General features: G+C 41.1%; 2 protein-coding genes across 3 annotated transcripts in view; one reads left to right on the plus strand and one right to left on the minus strand.

Annotated features, from left to right (window-relative positions):
- Positions 1-23938, minus strand: part of sav (scaffold protein salvador) — a 1023444-nt gene that overhangs the window by 685067 nt on the left and 314439 nt on the right. Inside the window, exon 5 of the mRNA XM_071685935.1 lies at positions 6465-6570. The gene's annotated coding sequence lies outside the window, so the exon portion shown is untranslated. The remainder of the gene's footprint in view (positions 1-6464; positions 6571-23938) is intronic.
- Positions 1-23938, plus strand: part of LOC139761641 (uncharacterized) — a 54793-nt gene that overhangs the window by 830 nt on the left and 30025 nt on the right. Inside the window, exons 2-3 of one of the 2 annotated variants that reach the window (XM_071685928.1) lie at positions 3626-3833; positions 11072-11259. In XM_071685928.1, the coding sequence (XP_071542029.1) occupies positions 11232-11259 (28 nt within the window). In that variant the 5' untranslated portion in view covers positions 3626-3833; positions 11072-11231. The remainder of the gene's footprint in view (positions 1-3625; positions 3834-11071; positions 11260-23938) is intronic. The other variant, XM_071685929.1, reaches the window with a different exon arrangement.

Genomic DNA, 23938 nt, shown 5'->3' on the forward strand with positions numbered 1-23938 from the left:
TATCACTGTCCTAACCCCTTGGGATACAGAAACCATATTCACTTTACATAAAGACTCATGTAATATCACAGCTGTGCTATCAAAGCTTTGTTTTAGCATAGGTGTGTTACTTAGGATGCACTTTTCTGCTGTGGTATTATAGATGCGAAATTATGGGTGTGTTATTTGGGATGTATTATTCTAACTGTGCTATATTAGGTGCTATCATATATATATGCTATCATAAGTCTGCTGTCGTAGCTGTGCTATTACTGCGTGTTGCAACAGCTATTCCAATGGAGATATGCTATTTTCACTATGCTCTTGCAGTTGTGCTATTACTTATGAATTATGACTGCTGATGTTATAGTGTGCTATCATAACTTTGGCGATATAGCTATGATGTCATGATTGTGCTATTATTGCTCTATGATGACAGTCATTTTAGTATCATAGCTTTACCTTTACAGCTGTGCTATGAGAGCTGCGCTGTTTCACATCTACTCTAACAGCTGTACTAGTATAGCTGTGCTATTGTCGCTGTTTTCCCTGTTATTACATTATATCTGACGTAAGAATTCACACTAATGAGGAACATAGGCCACTGCAAGAAGACCAAATAATCTAAGCAGAAAACACCTAGAAGAGAACCCGTATTTTTTTTTTTTTTTTTTGCTGTAGTAATTTGTAAAAAAATGGAATTTTCATATTGTTTGCTCTATTTCAAATGCTTTGATGCTTACGTAAATTCATCAGTCTCTGTGTACCATAATCTCAAACAGATTCAATGACGTAAGTGTTATATTAACTGAGATTTTCGCGTATTTACGTTTGAATGAGTCTACACTTTATAGCCGGTTTTTTTGTTTCTTTTTTGTATCGTATTTAGTATCTGCATACTTCAGTTGAGCATTCGTGTTATATATTAGCGTAATAGCCACTTAAAGGTATTATTACGTGCCTCTCTCTCTCTCTCTCTCTCTCTCTCTCTCTCTCTCTCTCTCTCTCTCTCTCTCTCTCTCTCTCTCTCACATGTGGGCAACTAGCTTTCAATCTACAAAGATACAGTCTTTCTCTCTTATGCATAACACCTGACAACACGTAACTGATACGACTCGGTCCTATACATCATCCTTCGGTGTGCGCTACCCATCAGGCCCGTCTTTGGGATAAATCTCACCGCAAGTAAGTGTTCTCTCTGTCGTCAGAGAACTATCATTTTTGAACAGTTACGATGTATAAAACCACCATTTTTCTACCACTTTAGATTTTCCCCCACATAACGACGGTGTTTTCGATATGTCACTAGATCATTCCAACTTGAATGGTTGAGAATCGTTGGATCTTTGGCTATAAGAGTCTTATCAACAAATTCCTTTATGTGTGTGTGTGTGTGTGTGTGTGTGTGTGTGTCTGTGTGTGTGTGTGTGTGTGTGTGTATAATTACCTACTTGTACTGCACAGGGACTGACTTATACCCTCGTGGGGCACCATCTCTTGAACTTCCTCTTCAATCACACAAATACTAAAACTTCTCTATACTGTCATCATTCACAGCGTCATCCTTCAATTCATTCTGTTCATTCACCATTCTTATACCATACAAATACTTCATTAAATGTTAGATTTTGTACTTAATATTGTGTTATGGAATCGGGTCGTTCTATTCCTGCATCTTTCGAAGAACTGTTCAATGTTTACATCTTCAATCTGGTTTATGAGAATAATTCTGACACCATCTTTATTGCCCTCCTCTGCACATTCTCTATTAGTTCTTACATAATTCTTCAAGTGCAGTGACGGAACCTGAAAAGCGTATTCTAGCTTTTGCCTGATGTTGGACGCGAATATTACTTTGCTGAACATTTTCTCATCCATGTTCATGAGTGCAATTCTAATATGCGCCCACAGAGAGTGTATCTCCCAAAATGTTCTCTTACGGTGGGACTCTGGTAACAGATTAGGGACAATGTCGATTCACAAGTCTCTCACAGAAAGATTCATGCAGCTTATTTTCAGCTAGGAAACACCCATGTTGAGGTTTTCTTTTACTGTGTCTCATCCTCATTACTTTAAGTTTTTTCGGTGTGAATTTCATCAACAACATATAAAAGACAAATTCTGGAGTTTGTCAAGGTCCCCTTGTATGTGGTGCAATCCTATTCTGTTTTTAACTTCCATCATGAAACTGACATCCAACCAAACATGTTCAGGTTGTAAGCCAATCCTTCTGGCATGTCATTCACATAGATCATAAAAAGCAATGGTCCCAGAACTGGACCCTGTGGTACGCCGCTGGTGGACTCAAGCCATTTCAAGAAGGCTCCTATGATATGCGTCGTCTGGTCCTTTTCATGAAGATAATCGTCCGTATATATCGAAGGAGACACCCTTTAAATTCCTGATTTAAAATCCTACTCCATTACCAGCCTCCTACGTTAAATGCTTTCTGCCACTTCAGATACAGATAATGCACCTAGCCTTCATTTTTCTCTACACCAGGGCTCACACTCCCGTAGAAGTCACAAGGTTCGTTACGTTAGCCCTCTCTCCTCTCACTTGAGTAGCATCTCCTCTGAAGAAAGTCATCAATTTGCTTTCTGATTATCTCTTCCAGTACCTTATAGACCACGCTCGTCAGGGAGACATGTCTGTAATTCAAAGCCTCCTCACTGTCTCCTTTCTCATATATAAGTATGATATTTGCCCTCTTCCACACCCTTGGCACGGTGTGTGTGTGTGTGTGTGTGTGTGTGTGTGTGTGTGTCTTAGGGACGGAGGAGGCTGAAGGGAATGTGGTGGTTACCGTGATGGTTGTGGTAGGTACGCTTGTAAGATGATATACTTGCACCATCAAACTATATCACTTATAATACACTGACTCTTCTGCTTATATTTTCGTCCTCTCTCTCTCCTCTCTCTCTCTCTCTCTCTCTCTCTCCTCTCTCTCTCTCTCTCTCTCTCTCTCTCTCTCTCTCGCTCTGCGTGCTGGTCCTGCCCCATGGCAAAAACCCTCGTCCATTGCCGCCCAGTCCACTCTCCCTGGAGCTTCAAGCTACACAACCTACACACGGCCTCTCGTGTCTCCATGACTGCCACATTCGCTATATATTCATCACCTTCCATCCTCTGTCTTGACTGAGAGGCCGGGACATTGTCACTCTCTCCTCCCTCATCCTACAGATATAAACGTATCTATTTCTTTCACTTTTCACCGTTCACTGAACGTAAGACAACACAGATTTCCTCTGGTCAATCAGAGAGTTTCTTCCATCTTCCGGGAGAGATAATAAGGTATGTCTGTTGACGTATCTTGAGTCAGGTTTTCGTCTTTACGAGTCATTCCTTAAATTCATTGTCATATTAATGCTAAACCAACAGTTACGTCAATAACAATTTCTAGTTCATTTTCATTTTGAAACTCTCTTATATATATATATATATATATATATATATATATATATATATATATATATATATATATATATATATATATATATATATATATTGGTCTATTCTCAAGATGTTTGACCCTTCGTTCACATGTAAAAAGTTCAGTTTGATTGGGTATCATCAATTCATTTTACGAGTGATCTTAATTCTGGTTCAACTCATATTTATCTTTATTGTTCTCTGTGACCCGTAGCCCTGGGTGTGAGGGGGGGTCTACTGGGGCCGACATCACCCCCACGTGAGTAGACTGGATTCATCCCACCCTTACCCCCCCCGTTGGGCGAGGATCACCCCCTCACCGTACCCCCTGGGGCGGGCACGAACCCCCTGGGAAAACTTCACATGAAGAAGGTAATCACCAGCATCGCCACCACCTGACCAAGACATAATCCACAATCACGGTAAGACTGTGTCTTAGACCTTACTACAGGGTGTCATATCGTCTAACGATCGATCTCTTGCCGGAAGTCACTGTATAAGTTAGTCTGCAGGAGATGTGCATGAGCGCTTGTGTGTGTACGTCAACGCACATGTGTGTATACGTAAATGTATATAATATATAAACACACACACACACACATATACACATATTATGTAAACTGTGACGATAATGATGTGATGGACAAACGCAAGGTTAAAGCAGTGACTTTATTCCAAACGTTTCGGCACAAGGTCTTCCTCAAGCAGAATAACGTAAGAGGGAAAGATCATGTGTATACACACTCCTCGTTCCTCATCCTGCTGTCCTCCTAACAGTTTCGTTATTGTTCTCCCACTAGCTAGACAGGTCTGTTAACCCCGACCTTCTCGCCAACCACTCACATACCTCAACACTACAACCTGATATCTCTGCCTAACAAAGACAGACTTGTATTTGTGTAGTCTTCCACTCGCATGTGTGCTGTTTATAACCTTCTCGCACTATACTAACGCCAGTAATAAAACATACATCTGTAAGTGTGTGTGTGTGTGTGTGTGTGTGTGTGTGTGTGTGTGTGTGTGTGTGTGTGTGTACTTACATTACATCGTAAGTATAAACCACAGAACTTTCCATGACAATGTTCCGTATTCTGACAATGGAATAATATTTTCAAATATATGTTCACAAACAAATAGAGTAGCAGCATGATGTTTCCCTGGCAGTGTTTCCTTTTTGAACCTGATTTCCTCTCTGATCTTTTTACGTCCTCACCAAACATACGGTGATGTGAAGCACTGCATGCTTACTTTTCCCAAGTGGTGTAATGTATATAATATTTTCCGTTTCATACTTATGCGAAGCAGATATAAAGTCTAATATTGAATGTTTCAATTTCTCTCAGTGGCATGTTGAAATAGGAATTTTCCTGTACACAATCTAAGAATCTGTTTCCGCACTCTGCCTAAACTGCCATCAGAAACGCCACATATTTCTTGGTTTCGTCTCAGAGTATACCACCGTGTCTGCAGGTTTACTCAGCAACTTACTACTTCCCTCAGCTTCAGTGCTCCCAGGTCTGTGTTCCTCAGTTTCTCTTCCTCCCTCAAGAGTCCCTGTGTAACGGGCATTTTCTCTGGCCATCTTTCTCAGCGCCTCTCACTAATCCTCCTGCCCTTCTTCCCTGACTCAATCCACCATTACATGTGATCCCTCTCTCCTGTTTGGTTTGGTTTCCTCAAGTCGTTTTCATTTCAAGATTATGGTCTTTGATTATGTCTCCTCCGGTTATTGTAATATTTCTTCATGTTTTCTTCCTACTGATAAGATTTCTCTCGCCTCTAATCTTTTCTTCCTGAGATGGACATCCTTCAAAATCCATTCTATCCAGCTTTCTTCCAAGCTGATCTGAAGACAGAGTCGTAGGCAGAAGGATTTTCTGTGTCTAATTCAATTTCTGGCTGAGCCTCTAGCCAAGCTCAGCTTGCTGCTGGATATCCACTCTGCTTTAAGCTTCAGTTTAAAAGTGATTACAACCTTCACACAAAGCCTGAATCCAACGCCGTTCACTCACAGAATATTCGCAATATTCACAGCCAAGCTCATGTACAGTGAATAATGGAATTTAATCAAAAATTTTTGAAGTCAAGCTGTTGCTGTTGACGGGCGGTTCAGTTACCTATTAGCAATAGGTATTTCATTTTATTAACTTCGTTATACCACTCTTTAATGTTTTATTTACATAGATTTATTAATTACCTTAATCACACTTTTTCTCTTTACTTCTTTATTACTAATCATTATAGAATGACCATGAAACACATGAGTGAACAACCCTCGGTATCTGTCATCACAGTGCCGCCCAGCATGCCTCGTCTGCCACACACCCAGTTTTCTGTTGGCAACTTAATCTCAATCAGTGAAATGGCACCGCTGTGAAATACGACTTTCAGAGGACCTATCTCGCACTGTGGGCTTTCTAGAGCTTTAGTTCCTTCTTGAAAAGACGAAAACCGTTGTTGGATGTTCCCTGACTCACTTCCTCCCTCTAGTGTCTTTTTTTTTCGTCTGAAATATACTAGTTTATGATATCATTAGTGTAGTCGTCAAGAACGGAGATGAAATAATCTAGTGTTTCATGAACGGAGATTGAATAATCTTGTGGTTCAGGTCTAGGTGTCATATTTACATTTTCAGAAGCGTCAAAGACCGTGAGACCGACCAAACGAAGACCCTCAGACCAGATGAGCTCATCTCTCGAACTAGACGAGTCTTTTGTCACGAGTTACGATCAACTCCTTTGTGACAAACATCCTATGTGTTGGGATGCTACGGGAACAATCGCCCTAAGATTCTCTCTTTCCCAAAGGAAAATGTTAGTCATTACGATAAGACGCGTGTTTACTACAAGCGTTCGGCATACGATCAGTCTTGAGGGTAAAACTGCTTCGTCAGTGGTTAGTATTGGCTGAAGGTTCATTAAGTAGTTGAAGAAAACAAAATTCCCAAAAATAATGAAAAGACGACTTGACAAAAGGGGGAAGGGGGATGTAACATGCTTCTTACAGTTCATTAATGATGGCAATCTGGGGACTGAGTTCTAGGAACTACTTACCTGAAGCGGGAGTGTAATTGCGACCCTCATTCCACTGTTGTTCTGAAGAAGCTTCTTAAACAAGCTGCTGAGGATTACTCGACGTAGAGAAGATGTTGTAAGGTCTCTGTGGAAGATGAGTACAATACGACTTTTGAGAACGGTGTTTAAGTAAGCATGCATACAGATGTTTGTACAAACATAAATACATACATACACACTCACACACACACACACACACACACATATATATATATATATATATATATATATATATATATATATATATATATATATATATATATATATATATACAAGGTTAAGAGACGGGGCAACACAAGTTAAAACTCTCTCCCCGTACCAAACAAATAGTAATCACATGCATACATGAAGAGAAACACATACATATATACACATATAGAAATGAATACATACATATATAGATATACATACATTCGTATAGAGACTCAGAATATATAAAAAGTCAGGAAGCGCTCTCAACGAGAGTGCATTTCATTAGGATCTCATTACTGAAAAAGCAATGATATTAGAATTCCATCTCCAAGCACAAGGTCGTACAGTGATGTAGGAACAAGGTATCACATACCCTAGGCAAGTATAAGACCTGACCTTATCTGAAAAGAGAATTTTAGAGAAGAGAGAAATCTTATAAAAGAATCCATGATATCATTAAGGATGTATCACACGGCCCTCACATAAGTGTCTTTTTATATATATCCTTAAAATTGCATGAGAATGTGTGAGAAAGATTTTTATAAGAGAATCGACTCGACAAAAGGTGAAATTATACATATGAAGAATACAAAGAAAAGACTACTACTTGGAACGTCACGACACGATTAAAAATGTATACATAGCAATCGAAAACCTTGATATATTGTCACACCGTCATGCTCAAGGTTCGTACTGTCGTGCTCAGGGGTCGTACTGTCGTGCTCAGGGGTCGTACTGTCGTGCTCAGGGGTCGTACTGTCGTGCTCAGGAGTCGTACTGTCGTGCTCAGGGGTCGTACTGTCGTGCTCAGGGGTCGTACTGTCGTGCTCAGGGGTCGTACTGTCGTGCTCAGGAGTCGTACTGTCGTGCTCAGGGGTCGTACTGTCGTGCTCAGGGGTCGTACTGTCGTGCTCAGGGGTCGTACTGTCGTGCTCAGGGGTCGTACTGTCGTGCTCAGGAGTCGTGCTTACAACGTTGGATACACAATGTGATTTGAAATAAGATGATGGAAAACTTTCACACGAATCTTGAGCGACTTTGTTTGTGATGTGACGCAACGTTTCTGGTGGTGTTCATTACTGAAGTCCGTCCGACTTTCTTTTCCCAGGACGACAGGTAATTCACCTACGTAAGCCAGACCCCCACCTGGCTTTTTTCCCAGGGCGATATTTACAACACTTCTGTAAGCCTAAGTATTTAACTGCTAAAGCAAAACTTAATCCGATTTAAACTAGATTAAGTTTAGTAAACATGTAATCTCTCTCAAGGATTTTGAGGATACACTCCCTTAAGGTTTTGTAGGTTGCCCTCTGATGTTTTTGAGTTCACAGGAGCCTGGGAAATACATACATACTTCGTGCAAACTTGGAGAGAACAGTTTCTTATATCTTTAAAGGAAATGTTATCACAGATACTGTGTATAGTCTTGGTTAGTATACTGAGTGTGGGTAAGACGTAAAACGTAGGGCTAGACGGTCGTAAAGCGAGAGAAAGGGTGTACAGAGATGAAGACGAAGTGGAGGAAGACCGCTATAGATAGTAGGAGGAAAACAGAGACACAGCTAGACGTTAAGAGAGACAAAACATACGTACAGATGGGCGGATGTAGAGACAGATGTAGAGAGAGACGAAGACATACATAGAAATACACGGAAATAGAGAGAGAGAAAGAGACGATAACAGACGTAGAGGTAGTTGGAGGTAAAACAAAGACGATACAGTGCGCGTAGAGACTGGAAGCCAAAACAGCTAACTGTATACAGGATATTACCACAGAGGCTACAGGAGGCAAGGTTTGATAACAGAGTCCCCTGAAAGAGGCACTGTTTCACAAGAGAAGCAGGAGAATTTGAAACTCATGACTGAACAAGAGAAGCAGGAGAATTTGAAACTCATGACTGAACAAGAGAAGCAGGAGAATTTGAAACTCATGACTGAACAAGAGAAGCAGGAGAATCTGAAACTCATGACTGAAAGTCCCTGCAAATACAAAAGAAGTTGACTGTGTGGGAAGTGTGTGTATAGATAAAAACACCTAAAGACACAGCAGTGTTTCGTGCGGCAAAGTTTGGAGCATTATCGTACCATGGTCATGTGCCAAGGGCAAGTGCAGGAAGGTAACCGTGAGGAGGACGGTGATAACCGATAGACAGGAATAACAGAGGGAGAATAAATGAAAGAGAGGGTAAGGTAGGGGGATGATGAGGGATCTAATATGTACAGATATTCCTCATGTTGAAGATTGTTCGCTGTGACCTAGACCCAGTTCCAGGTAGCTGGAGGTAATGCTATGAATATATCTCTTGGTCTGACCAGAGGAATGGGATTTGAGGGCGGGAGATTTTGCGAGTGGTTCGTCCGAGAGTTCTCGGTAGTGCGGTGTTCAAGTGTACGTGAAGAAAAGGAGAGAAAAGCAGAACGACGATAGATCTTCTGGGTCACGAAGGACTCTCAGGCATCGATCAATCAGTTCAAGTGCGACCATGAATAAATCAGACTATTCTATACATTAGGAAATTGACACCTGATTCAAACTAAATGTCATTTCCCATATTAATGTCCACCAAAAGGATACCTTCTTCGAAATTCTTGAAGAAGTAAAAAGACGAACAGCACTGCACCAAGTGTTGGTAAGGAACAACTATGACCTAATAGATGGTCGAGAATCACAGTGACCCAATTGTTGGGAGGGATCCACACTAACCCAGTTGTTGGCAGAAAGTCAGTGACTCAAGTGGTGATAGGGAACCACACTGACCTAAGTGTTGGCAGAGAAATAACTTACACGAGCCGTATGTCTGGCACGGGGACGGACGTGTTGCTCGGGTGGACCTGATGCACGGAACTGTTCCATGCGATGAAGGTGGTGTCCCGCAGCTCTCCATATTACGTTACCACAAAGGAGAAGGTGAAATGTGTATGCAAATAAGCCTAGGTGGTTGCCTCTGAGAAACGAGAAGTGGACTGTGAAAGCTGGTAAATAACTAAAGACACAGAGGACACTGAGGTCTGTAAGAACCTGTGGGGATGCCAGCATCATCACTCGTGCTACATGATATAAGACAGGGAAATTCTTGAGCCATTAAGGTATTAAGAGGAAGAAACGCTCAAGCTTACCGTCGTGTAAGGATTGACGTAACTAGCTCTCGTGTACACGAGACATAAACACTGGCCAAGAGTGTACGTCAGTCAGATGATTAATAACACACAGTAACACTGGGTTCAGCTGAAGAGGCAACATAAGTAGCGATGCAGTTTGTGGAAATACAAAATATAATGGTTTCTTGATACCCTCCAACGGCCACCAAACCATCCACTAGTTCCAATAACCCCCACTCCTCCTGTTCCACCCGCCTGCCCACCACAAGAGTCCTCCACCGATAACCGGTCGGCCCTCTGGTTAGTGGGCTTACCGTCCACCTCACACCACCCCAGTGCACCGTGCCAGACACTTCCTACTCCGCAGGCAGGTCTACGTGAAGACTGATGGAGAGGGGAGGTAGGCTGCTGATGATCGATGGAAATGACTCATGAAAGGATTGTGTAAACATATATATATATATATATTTTTCTTTCTTTTCTTTTAAACTATTCGCCATTTCCCGCGTTAGCGAGGTAGCGTTAGGAACAGAGGACTGGGCCTTTTTTGGAATATCCTCACCTGGCCCCCTCTGTTCCTTCTTTTGGAAAATTTAAAAAAAAAAAGAGAGGGGAGGATTTCCAGCCCCCCGCTCCCTCCCCTTTTAGTCGCCTTCTACGACACGCAGGGAATACGTGGGAAGTATTCTTAATCCTCTATCCCCAGGGATAATATATATATATATATATATATATATATATATATATATATATATATATATATATATATATATATATATATACCCAATTACATGCCTTGAGTACTCTGCTGAACAGACTAATTTCTATAATTTACGACTTGGACTACACAGCCATACAGCCTTCCTTGATTCATGTCTGTTAAACCCAGAAAAAAGGTGAAACGATAGGCGGAGATTTGCTTATGAAAATAAAGTAAGCTTATTTTCTATTCTAGATGCCTTGTATCAATGAATTTCCTTTGCTCAAAATATCAATGATAAATATTCAGTTCTTCTCACAAAGATTTCTTTACATCTGATTTATTGCTTATGTAGCAATTCTGTTTCCCTCGATTTAGAAAAATATAGATCGGGATAAACAAGCGAATTCTAAATCTGATTCCATCACACCATCTTTCTATCAGTTTCCAAAATATTACTTAAAAACAAAGACGAATTTTTAAATGTTGTTTTAACTTCAATACTAATCTTGAGCATAAGAATAAATGTTTTTACACGTATGAAAGTTTCCTTCTGACAATTTACCAGCACCGCATTTTCTATTCCTCCTTCAAGAGAGCTCGTAGGCGAACCTATCTGCAGTGAGTGATGAGGTGGAAGTAGTGAGAGGTTGTGAGTCAAACAGGATGATGAGATCGTCCTCCTCATCTTCTGGTCGGCCTGTGGAACAGGCTAGTACGGTGCTCGTGGCGATGAGGAACCTCTGCTGAATATTATGACCCCACGCATCACCACGACCACAGGTAAAGGGAAGAACTTCCTTTATGTTTCTCATCTCGTGAGGATGCTGCTCTTCAATAGGTTCTGTGTTTCTCATCTCATGAAGGGACTGCCTTCTTCTTATGGGTCCTTTCTTTCTCCTTTCATTAATGTAATGCCGTTTTCCTAGACCGTATGTTTCTCACCTCATAAAAGTACTACTGTCCTTCCAAGTGTCCTCCTACAGACAAGACATTTCTCATCAAACTACTGATGTTTTCTCATAGCCCCAATTTTTTCTTCATCTCCTTCACTATTCCACAAACTCCTTATGTATATGATATCCTCTCTCTCTCTCTCTCTCTCTCTCTCTCTCTCTCTCTCTCTCTCTCTCTCTCTCTCTCTCTCTCTCTAAATCGCTACTCATGACCTCCATCTTTTCGAACACCTGCCCTTTATACACCAGCTATCTTCTATCAATCCTTCTATCTTTACACCTGCGACAGACTCACAACCATTTCCATTCGGTCGTTCACAACCAGGCCGTCCATATACCTGGCCAGCTTTAAATTCCCTGTAATTGTTGAAGTTAATCTTAATTCCCTTACTTCCATCCAGCGGAACAGTCGTTGCATTCGTCCAATAATCCCCAACTCCTCTACTTTTCCACGGCTAGATATTTACTCTTTCCCAGAGCCACGCAACTCCCGTTCCATCCGCACTCTCCTCCATCCCATCCACTCACCAACATGCTCATCTTCTAGTTTAACCTTCCCTTGTTCTCCTTCTATCCCTCACCTCCCCGAGCAGTCATGACACACAGGAGTACACGCCACACTTTTATCTAACCGGAGCTCCACATTTCCCACATATTCACGAGACATAATTGTGCGTGTGGGCGTGCGCGTTTTTCTATATGTACCTCTAAAGGTATGTACGTATGAGTAAAAAACAGTCATTTCCGTGGGCCGGTACCAGAGCAAGTGCCACCAGACCACACAATGGGTCCGTAATTGGACAATAGACCATTATTTCCTCGTTGTTGTCTCCATTAGGCCACCGATAATGGGGAGAGAATGGAGTGCGCGGCTCATCTTACCTATTATTCGCCATTACAGCCCGACGGTGTCCCCTGTGTGGACGATCGGCCTGATGAATATTTAACTCGTTCCTCTCCGTCCAAAGACCAACTGTCACTTTGATATTTTCCTTCACGTTCCTTTCTCACATATATATATATATATATATATATATATATATATATATATATATATATATATATATATATATATATATATATATATATTGCTTAAAATAATAACGTATCGAAATCCGTCATGACGATAAAAAATAATGTGGGTTTTCGACTTTTTTCAATGGTTGGAATTCGGTAATAAATTCGCGGAATTTACGAAGTGTGATTAATGTTAATGCTGGTAATTAATTCATATTTTCTCCTTATTTGTTCAGCTGCTGGTGTAACGTCACAGCTAGATAGATGCTGCTCCGAATCCAGGCGAATCCGGCTGATCGTCCTAGTTAGTCCAGAGTGTAATCCTTTAAGTGGTTCATAAACACTTTGGTGTCAGTCTGGCTACAGATGGTTCACTTCTACCAGCAGTCAAATCAGTTCCTAACACACTCAGCCTTGGGAATGACAGTCTATTCCACACACTTAGCTCGAAAACCAGTGTTTCAGTCTACTCCACACACACTCAGCCACAAAAACCAAGAAACAGAGTCTGAGCCAAACACAGTTAACTTTCAGGATCAAAGTTTGAGTCTGTTCCTCATCCTTAAATCTACGAATCAAAGTCTGCGTCTGTTCCTTACGCCTACCCATCAGAACCAATCAGGAGAGCAGTCCTGAATGTTGGCCATTATGACGCAGGAATCCAAGGGTGTATCTTCACGGTGCGTATATGACTGGTCACTCGTATTAGATCTAACTAGATCTAAGATCTAATCCTTCACGCCCGGAAAGAGAGGCAGGATAAAGGTTTCGGCAATCCTTCGTCGTTGTAAGCTAGGTTTATACTCTCACGTTTCATCCGCCAAGACTATAAATATCGTAGTTAAAGTTGCCATTTGCTTCTGTCGTAACTAGACCCGACAATACCTGGTAACGCGTCTCGTGACGGGTATGAATTGGAAGATATATTAATATATCACCTGGAGATGATATAAAGAGGATGAAGCCAAGGACTGGAGAACTCTGGTTAGGCGAAGGAGAAAGACACGGAAGGAGCTGTAGACATTCTTCTCCCTGTGTACTTCCATTGGCAGAATTTTGGCATATTTTGTTTACTGACCTACTGCGCAGGCACTACGCGCATGGAACGCTGACGTCATCAAAGAACGAGAAGTTTGTAAAATTTGCTTAAAAAGAAATTCTTGATATAGTGCGAGGAGCGATAATGAGGTAAGATCCTCTAGGAAAGTTAGAGGAACTGAAGGAACTCCTCGACTTAAGTTCATGAGGAGAGATCTTTTTTAAAGGTCTCTAACCTACGGGAAAATGAGGGTGTAGTACGTTGCATTCAGTTCGTCAACAGTGCTCACAAGGTACGATCTTTAAGATACAGAACTTCAACACTTCATTGTCTGCTATTACGATGTGGAACAAACGCGTACAGTCTAAACACGTATAGTCTTCAGTTAAAAACACATCATTAGACCGAAGTACGACAGTTCATGAACGTAAACGATTAAAAAAGTACTATTCCCTTTCGTTTTTTCTCAGCGTTGCTTAGACCGGCAGTCATCGCACATCAGGCTGCCCCTAATTATTATGTCTGGCGATGGGTGAAACTTGTGCTGGAGAAGAGTTAGGGCAAAGACTTGGGCTAATATGGTAAAGATTTTCTTTTTCTTTTTTCTTTTTACTAAAGAAGCGAGACTAATGAATGATGGGGAGGGGGAGGGAGGCCTGGTGCACCAACTGGGATGTTTGGAGTCCACGAACGACACGAACCCAAGTTTGTCTATATAGTAAGAATATCACTCTCTCTCTCTCTCTCTCTCTCTCTCTCTCTCTCTCTCTCTCTCTCTCTCTCTCTCTCTCTCTCTCTTCCTTCCATCCCACCTCCTCAAACCCTCCTTCTCTCATGAATAAGATAATAAGCGCGACATTTCTTTCAGCAACTGGTTGACGTGTGCAGCATTTTTTTTGGGAGGGTTGGGGGTTGGTAAAGAGCTTTCCCTATTACGTGTCTACTTTAGTAAGGCAGCAGACCCCTCCAGCCACCCTCACAGGTGGCCCTGGGGTTGATACGTGCTACCTGCTGGAAAATCCTGAGGAGCTAAGTAGGTGCTAAAAGATGCTGGGGAAATGCTGGAAAGTGTTGGGGAAAAACTGGAAGATAAGTGGCGAGGCTGGGAGTAAGTGAAAGACCCGAAACGAGTTTTCTGTGGTAAACATGCGAGGACTGGTTCCCTCATGAACTACTCTCTCTCTCTCTCTCTCTCTCTCTCTCTCTCTCTCTCTCTCTCTCTCTCTCTCTCTCTCTCTCTCTCTCCAGCAACGTCAGTGCCACGCCCTTGGTGAGCACCTTCGCATCCATGCACTCAAGGCCACTCCCTCAGTGCTGCGTCTTGCACTTGGCCGTGATCAAGGGTCGCGCCGTTAAGACATGCATCTCACTGTAACATGGTCGTCTCGAACCACATGTGCGCCGCAGCGGGACTACTTGGAACGCTGGCAACGCTACGTGTCCTAGAAAGTTCTCTTAATTTAAAATAAAAGAACTTATTCCTCATCTAAGACAAGCCCCCAGGCCTACACCCTTCCTCGTCTCTTGGATTTGAATACATCTTCATAATCTCTAAAACCTCTTGAATAAGAAATTCTGCTCTGAATTTGTTCTTAAGACCGACACGTTATAATGAACTAGATTTCTCTATTTAGACACAACGGATGCTTCTGTTGGCCTGGACGGAAAGAGAAAAAAGTTCTATTACCTAATCAAAAGACATGACAGACCTAGGCTAGGACTAGCTGAAATAGAACATATAATCAGTTTTAGGTATGTAAGTAATTCCTAACAATCATCTGTAGAACAAAAAATGTTCTTTCACTTTATATATATATATATATATATATAAATATATATATATATTTCCCTGGGGATTGGGGAGAAAGAATACTTCCCACGTATTCCCTGCGTGTCGTAGAAGGCGACTAAAAGGGAAGGGAGCGGGGGGCTGGAAATCCTCCCCTCTCGTTTTTTTTTTTTTTTTTCCAAAAGAAGGAACAGAGGAGAGGTCCAGGTGAGGATATTCCCTCAAAGGCCCAGTCCTCTGTTCTTAACGCTACCTCGCTATCGCGGGAAACAGCGAATAGTATGAAAAAAAAAAAAAAAAAATATATATATATATATATATATATATATACATATATATATATATATATATATATATATATATATATATATATATATATATATATATATATATATATATATATATATATATATATATATCACAATTTTCCGCGTGATCAAGTATATTCCTATGAGTCCACGGGGAAAATGAAACATGATACTTTCCCAAGTGCACTTTCGTGTGATAATCACATCATCAGGGGAGACACAAGAGAGAAATATAAGTCAGTTGATACACAACGAAGAGACGTAGCTAGGACGCCATTTGATAAACATACGATTCTCCAGTTGCGTAAAATTGTGATCCTTTTCAATATATATATATATATATATATATATATATATATATATATATATATATATATATACGAATAAAGTGCATATGAACGCGCACCTTCATAGAACATACAAACCTCCAACAGCTAGGATCGAACCCGGGACCCCTGTGCAAGAGGCAAGCATGCTAACCGCTAGGCTATGAGACTGTATAATAGGAAACAACTATTCGAAATACTAAGTACTCGAATACCCTTCGTCTCACAATGGTGAGCAACGGGGTCTATACCGGTTGTTTCCGAACAGACGCACATAGCCAGCTGATAGCGTTTTACCGAACCTAACTGTATAACGCGGAGGTATATGAATACGAATAAAATGCATATGAACGCGCACCTTCATAGAACATACAAACCTCCAACAGCCAGGATCGAACCCGGGACCCCTGTGCAAGAGGCAGGCAGGTATTTCGAATAGTTGTTTTCTATTATACAGTCCCATAGCCTAGCGGTTAGCATGCCTGCCTCTTGCACAGGGGTCCCGGGTTCGATCCTGGCTGTTGGAGGTTTGTATGTTCTATGATATATATATATATATATATATATATATATATATATATGATGATCTGGAGTTGTACCTGAGGTCAGGTAAAAGACCAGGTCATGACCCTCATGGGCTATACCGTCTCACTCATGGTTTACGCCGTTGTGCTCAAGGGGTTAATATTTTGTGGTGTTTGTTTTCTGTTTCATTTCTATTGGTTAGCCTTTAAACGTTAAGTCAAAGAGTGAGGGGAGACTGACCTAGTGGGCCTTTTGCCAGGGAGGAGGGGAGATAGTGAGTGTAGACCAGCGGTCCTGTGTGTGTGTGTGGAATGAGAGGAGTGTAGAACAGCGGTCCTGTGTGAGTGGAGTGTAGACCAGTGCTCTCTGTGTGTGGAGTGAGGGGAGTGTAGACCAGTGCTCTCTGTGTGTGGAGTGAGGGGAGTGTAGACCAGTGCTCTCTGTGTGTGGAGTGCAGGAGAGCGGTACCAGCCGAATGGTACCTGACAGTACCTGGCGAGTGGTTCCCTAACCTGACCTAACCAGTACATAATCAATACCACGTCCCCTTCTCGAGGTTCACGTCTCCTTGTAATTAGTCCAGTGGGTGCGTTGGTGATGAAGAGATCCCTTTCTTAGGAGTTGTTCCTGGGTAATTAACTGGATCATTGAGAAGGTGTTGGAAGAATAGGTGATTGGGTCATTAAGAAGGTGTTGGCACGGTTGGTGGTTTAACCATTAACAAGGTGTTGGCAGTGTGGATAACATGACATCTAGCAAGACACACTGAGTGTACTTCAAACACTGGCAAACCTGTGAATCTAACCTAACCAAACCTGTGAATCTAACTTTGCCACAACTATAGGTATGACGTCATTGCCAATTTGCCTTTCAGCTAGTTGCCTGAAATCTAGACAGCCTACAGGCTGCTCTTATAATGTTTCATTCTGTGAAACGTATAGACAAAGCTAAAACAGAGCTACCCTGAGCGTCAGGTAGAGGTTAGTTAGGGACCTAGCTATAGTTAGGGACCTGGCAATAGTAATCACTAACAAAACCGACATCATAGTTGACAATTAGCAGAAGGATGAGAGTCTAATCAATCTAAATACTCTAGTCAAGGTCTTTCTTTACCCGGACATGTATGCACATTCAGCGTACTGTTGTTGATTCAATGAAACATTCCGTAGTGTCATCAATGTCTCCACTACTTTTTATAACGAAGGTTCCTGCCACGGAGGGAAGTGCTTATCGAGGCCAGAACATGAATGAAAAAGGTACAAAATGGAGTAAAAAGAGCATGTCAAAGGGATGAGAGGGAAAAAGCATAGAGACAAAGAGTAAAGAAAAGGCACGAGTAAGGGGTGTATGTGAGGGTTAGGTATCACGTCGAACCCATTAATGAGTTTCACTGAGGTAACAAGACCAGCTTTCTTGGTACTTTCTAGTCAGACACACATACAAATGGGCACTGTTAGCACACATTTACCGGTCATGTGTACAGCAGGGATGGATGGGACCTCGCGGGAGTCTGGAACCCAAGGGGACGTAGGCGGGGCCCAAGCAGGCGTGGGTGGGGCCTAGCAGGCGTGGGTGGACCCCAGCATGCGTAGGCGAGGTTCAGCAGACGTAGATGGTTCCAGCATGTGTGGGCAGCAGGTCCCTCCCTCCCTCCCTCCCTAGCCAGCCAGACATCAACAATGCATCACCACACACTCGGCCCTCACACTCCCCTCCTCCCACCACAGTCCCGCCATCCATAACACACTCGGGAGGTTCTGATTCATAAGTCCCTCACACCAGCCGACCTCGACAGCCCTGCCATCCAAAACACACTCGAGAGGTTGTGATTCATGAGTCGCTCCTACCACAAGCCCACCACTGCTGACCTCGTATCGCCCATCGGAGCATACTAGTTAAAGTCATTTGAGTGTCTAAAGCTGTCACGTCGCTACTCGAGTCGGAAGTATAGTTACATTCACATAAAACCATTCCACATATCACCACTCAGACTGCCAGGCAATTGAATGTCTGTCATCTTGCTGTTTCTAATTATCAATTACTCGATAACTGTTGGTAGTAATTACTTTCTATGTACATGCAATCATACCATATATTACAAACTCATATATGCATCGAATGAGGAAATGATATTTCACTTTAAATCATTATGAAATCCAATTATCATTTAGGAAACTATTGGAAAATGAGATGATATTACTCTGTCAACACAAAGACTAAGGGACATGGCATGAAGGCAGTCACATTCCCGAGGGGTCAGAGACTTAATGAAGTCCAAACAACGTTCTAGTGTTTCTTGAATTGCCAGGAAGGCTTCATTATCATTCATATGAGGCCGGATGGTCTGCTCGTATTTTGATAATAAGTTTTGATGATGTGGACCTCATTATATGCATGCATACGAATGAATTAGAACCACAGGGAATTTAAATTAAGTCGGGACGTCGCCTTGAGTCTGACACATTACAGTCACACTGCCAACACTCAAGGATGGACGTCTAGAGTGTTGCAATTTCGACCCACGCTACAAACGACTAAGAATGCATGTCTGCGGTGTGACAAGTTGGACTCACACTAAAAAAAAACACCCAAGTATGGACGTCCGGAGTATGTTAAGTTAGACTCACACTACTAACAGATACCAAAAAAATAAACACGTAGAGTGGCAACTCAATGTGTTGTTGTAAGCTTCAAATAAGAGCAAATAATGAGGAACATTAAAAGTGTGAGAAATGTGGACTTGCGACATCAACACACAAGCAAGAACTCCTAAAGTGTGAGGCAAAGAGGACTTACTTCACACAAAACACACATATCATCATTCGTCTCCTTTAACCGGATACATAAAACTACATAAAACGTTTTTCCTGATTAATGTAAAACATCCTCAGAATATTTCATCATGATTAAGAAATCTTTCTTTTAAACGAAATTCTTGAGAGCGCTTCTCCCTGCCACGTGCCTTGATTGATCGTCACTGCTTTATTCTGACGGTAAGAAAACTAAGATACAATTATGTGAAAAAGGAAGAGAATGAGGCAAGGAAGAATGTGTGGATGATATACCCCAAAGAACTGACTGATCCGAAGAGCATGACCAGAGAGAATGGTACCAACCAGAAAACAATATGATCCAAACAGTAATAAGAAAATAATATGATTCAATGATCCTCTCTTCACTCATCACCAGCAGGAGTCATATTCCTACCCCGGAAGCCTGGCGACGTCCAGAAGACCCTGTAGCCCACCACATAATAACCTCCTCGGGTTTTTAAGAAGAAGGTTTCCAACCGGGCGGAGAGCTATTGTACGGCCACACAATAAACAATACACCAGGATGTGTTTACAATAGTTTCTCAAAGCAAAACAACGGCACAGGTGCTGAAGTTTTATGGTGCTTTAAGTCTTATGGTGCTGAATGCTTATGATGATGAGGTCTTATTAATAATATCTTCTCAGGTCTTCTGAAGCGTAAAACAACAGCGTTCCTTGAATTTTTTTTTTTTTCTTTGCATTTGGCTAACTAACTCTGAATAAGGAGGAAGGAATATATGACGTAGACACAAGGAAAGTAAAACCAGACAGGGAAGAAAGGGGGATAGAGGGAAAGTACAGGAGGAGGAGGAAATTAGGGAGAAAACACCCTTGTTATGGCTTTGACAGGAGCGCCCCTCGAGCGGCTGTGATGAATGCTGCTTGCAAGAAAAATGTGTCAGTTCCCATCCGTTGGCACTCCTTCCCCTCAGTGTCTTGTCAGACCCATGCTGGCAATATTGTCCTCACCTTCATAATGACAAACATATTACTCTCTCATGTCCACATAAACAACCTTGGTGGGGTAAGGGGGTTGTTGGACCTCTGGGAAGGGGATGTGGATCCCTTGCGAACAGGACCTGTTTACCTTAGTACATCAACGAAGCGCCTCGTTTGGCTCTGTTCGTCTATGGTACATCAACGAAGCGCCTCGTTTGGCTCTGTTTGTCTATGGTACATCAACGAAACGCCTCGTTTCGCAGTCATCCGTGGTATATCGACGGGACGCCTCGTTACCTGTCTAGATATTCAAAAACGTCGACTATTCTCCGCGTCTGACGTAAGATTTACAGTGATTTTCATTTGTCATTCAATATTAACAAAGCAAGAATGAATTTCCTGTTATTTCACCGGCAACAAAGGTACTATACCAATGTTATTTATTTCGTGGTTAACTAACATCTACACCGACCTTAGACTGTAAAACAATACAATGAGAACTTATGAAAAGATCAGAGTTGAAAAACATCGTTAATACGACTTTAAGAAATATGTGCCAGATGAAATATAACAAAAGAATAATGAAAGCTACTGAACATATTGGCTGCCCAGCCCATCATCCAAACTAAAAAATATCGAAGTATTTCCTGGGTAGTCATGTGTCATATATCAACATCTCCTTGATATCATGCAGTAATCTATCGATACGAATTAGAAATAGATGTTGCCACTACGAGTAATCATATATAGGTACTGCCATTACGAGTATTTAGATATGGATATTGACTTAAACGTTCTCACGAATAATTTGTCGGTCATAACGAGGCTTTTTAGGAATTTTAGTAACTTTCCAAAAAATAAGAATACTACTTGATCGGCAAACATACCTGAAACTGCATGACGGGACTACGGCAGTAACCGTATTTACTCCTCCTTGAATTTGTCAAACCAGTTCCTCTGCTTCTCCAGTCCAAATCTATATGAGTTCCAAGGTCATCGGAACACATAACATTAAAAAAGTAAATCCTAACTGACTGTATCTAAGTTCACATTACCTTACAGAAAAGATTATTCGAAGCTTAACTGAGTATAGAGGTTGAAGCTGAATATTACCCCTACCTGGCAAGGTAATTAATGCTACCATCCCCGTGCTACAGGAACCTATGTGATGTACAACTCTATGCTCTAATAATTACCAGCTCCAGGTTAATCATTATGACTCAACCCTTTCATGATTATTTCTATCAAACTGGCATCTGACGGACGCAGGTTGTAAGATTATATTCTGCCAAACAAATAAGTATTTAGTAGAGGAAGGATGAAACAGTGGGTCTTGTGGATCAGTTATACCTAGCTTGTGGGACATCAAAGTTGTATAAAGTCTTGCTTGTTGATAGATCAGAGGTGAGCACAGTGTTGCTTGTGGCTACATCATGACTGCATTGTGTTGCTTTTGGGATGTGTAGTGTGTTGGAGTGTATAGCACTGCTTGTTGATACAGCAAAGCTGTGAGGTATTGACTTTTGATATATAATCAGATTTTAGTGTTGCTTGTTGATATATACGGGATGTGAATAGCAGCCTCTTTAAAGACCACACTAAGAAGTAATCAGAAACCGCACTGTCGAAAATTTAGAAACCATACTGGAGGATAGCATTCAGAAACCGCTATGGATAGTTCTTAGCCACCGTACTCTGAGAACATTCACTAACCGCACACTCTGCATTAACACTGATGAAATCCTTTGGATCATACTCATTGGATGATATCTGTTGATGTCCTTAAGTTGAAGTTCTCAAAATACATCCCATCATCTTTCGTACTCATCAAACAATATTCACTGATATTCATTCAGTAAAATCTATTCAAATTTTTTGTACATCATCCGTGGGTATTCCCTTCATGATATACGTTGATTCTCGTTAAGTTCGTAATTTCCATTACAGCTAACGATATCAAATAATACTCGTTAACCAAATTCGGTGATATTTATTCCAATTCGCCGAATCTCGTTGAAGCCATAAATTCTGTGAATGACATTATATATATGAACCTCGTTGACCAAGATAAATTATATTCCTCCAAATTTGTTGAATCTCATTCAAACTATAAGTTCTGGGAGGCTGTCAAATGATACTCGTTGAGCAATTTATGACGTTATTTGTTGAACAGTTCTCTTTGTGACTCATTAAATACATTCCATTCAGACCCATTGAACAGACATTACTGAGCCTTCCGCAGCCAACGTTTCGGAAGCAGTCGAACCAATGGCTAAACTCCTGGCAGGAGAAGCTAGAACCAAAAATATAATGTAAACGATAATAACTAGTTAACTCCACTGCATAAACGGGAGAGATCTACTTTAATTCGAGTGGAAGATATGAAATTAAATCTACTTGAGGTCATTGAAGGTCAAAAGTAAATGCAACTGTCAGGGCTGTAAGCAAAGGGATTGTCTAAGGGGGGGGAGGGGTGTATGTTTGTAATACTGCATGTTTCATAGTAATGTCTGGCAACACTGGATAGGATAAGGATACCAATGAGTAATACCATGTTGGTATGTGGCATGAGCAGTAGCAATATTGGGTTCGAATCCTGGGTGCAGCAGTCTATCTATACCTAACCCAGGTGTTCATCAACTCTGGCTTAGGTTAGGTTGTATACACATACATTATATATATATATATATATATATATATATATATATATATATATATATATATATATATATATATATATATATATATATATATATACCGAAAGTTTTCGTTTTCTATACAAATAGCTATGTTTCAGGATAAATTTGAGTAAAATCACTTGTGTCTCAAAAGGGATTGTTGAACTTTCATATGAAATCCACAGTAATTAAAAAAAGACAACTGAACTTTTACATAAAATGTACATGAATTTCCTAGATTTTTATCATAATTTTGATAGGAGTCCAATTATGATGCACAACTGTTTATGCAATCACTGTGAGCGTTATATATTCTGTATCAATCTGAAAATTGTTATTGCTCATGACTTAGTTATACGATGGAATCATGATATATGAAACTAGTACGTAAGATACAGACACGTATCACTATTCATCCTCGGTCTGAAATCTTTCATGTTCCTGACTGTCTTTACTCAGGGGGAAAGGCAAGCAGAAATAAGATAGAAAGATAACTGGTATCTTAAGAAGAGACTATCTTCCTATATCCCGTTTTTCTTTTCTACTTGGCCTTTCTTGAAATCCGTCTAGGATGATGTATATATGTCTAGAAACGATAATGGTCCTCAACTTCCCAATTAATCATTACAATTCTAATGATATTTCACCAAAAACTCAGAGCAGCCAAATAGGATTTCATATTAGCTAAATTTGTGTATCTTGTTCTGACGTATGGAATGGATTCTGGCTTATTGCCATTAAATCCCACAACTTGCAGGCAGACACATAATATGAAGGAATACACAGGATAACACATAGCAACAGATCACTGAATCCTTTCGAGGCAGTTTGTGACATAAGAGAGATGGAATTCTGCGTGAATAGAGTATGAAAGAAAATGGATAATTCAACCCCTTGGGTACGAATATGCGAAGCTTGCCTTAGGGTGTGATGGCCTGAACTTTGACCTAACCCTTATTCACATCGTCATACATCTCTTAAGGAAGACGTGTTGCTGTGAAAGGCACCTACCTATCTGTCTATGGGTCTGGCTTAACCTGTCTTACAACCACATCTACAGCAACCTTTACCG

The sequence above is a fragment of the Panulirus ornatus genome, chromosome 41 (assembly GCF_036320965.1).
Source record: "Panulirus ornatus isolate Po-2019 chromosome 41, ASM3632096v1, whole genome shotgun sequence".
Classification (NCBI taxonomy): Eukaryota; Metazoa; Arthropoda; class Malacostraca; order Decapoda; family Palinuridae; genus Panulirus; species Panulirus ornatus.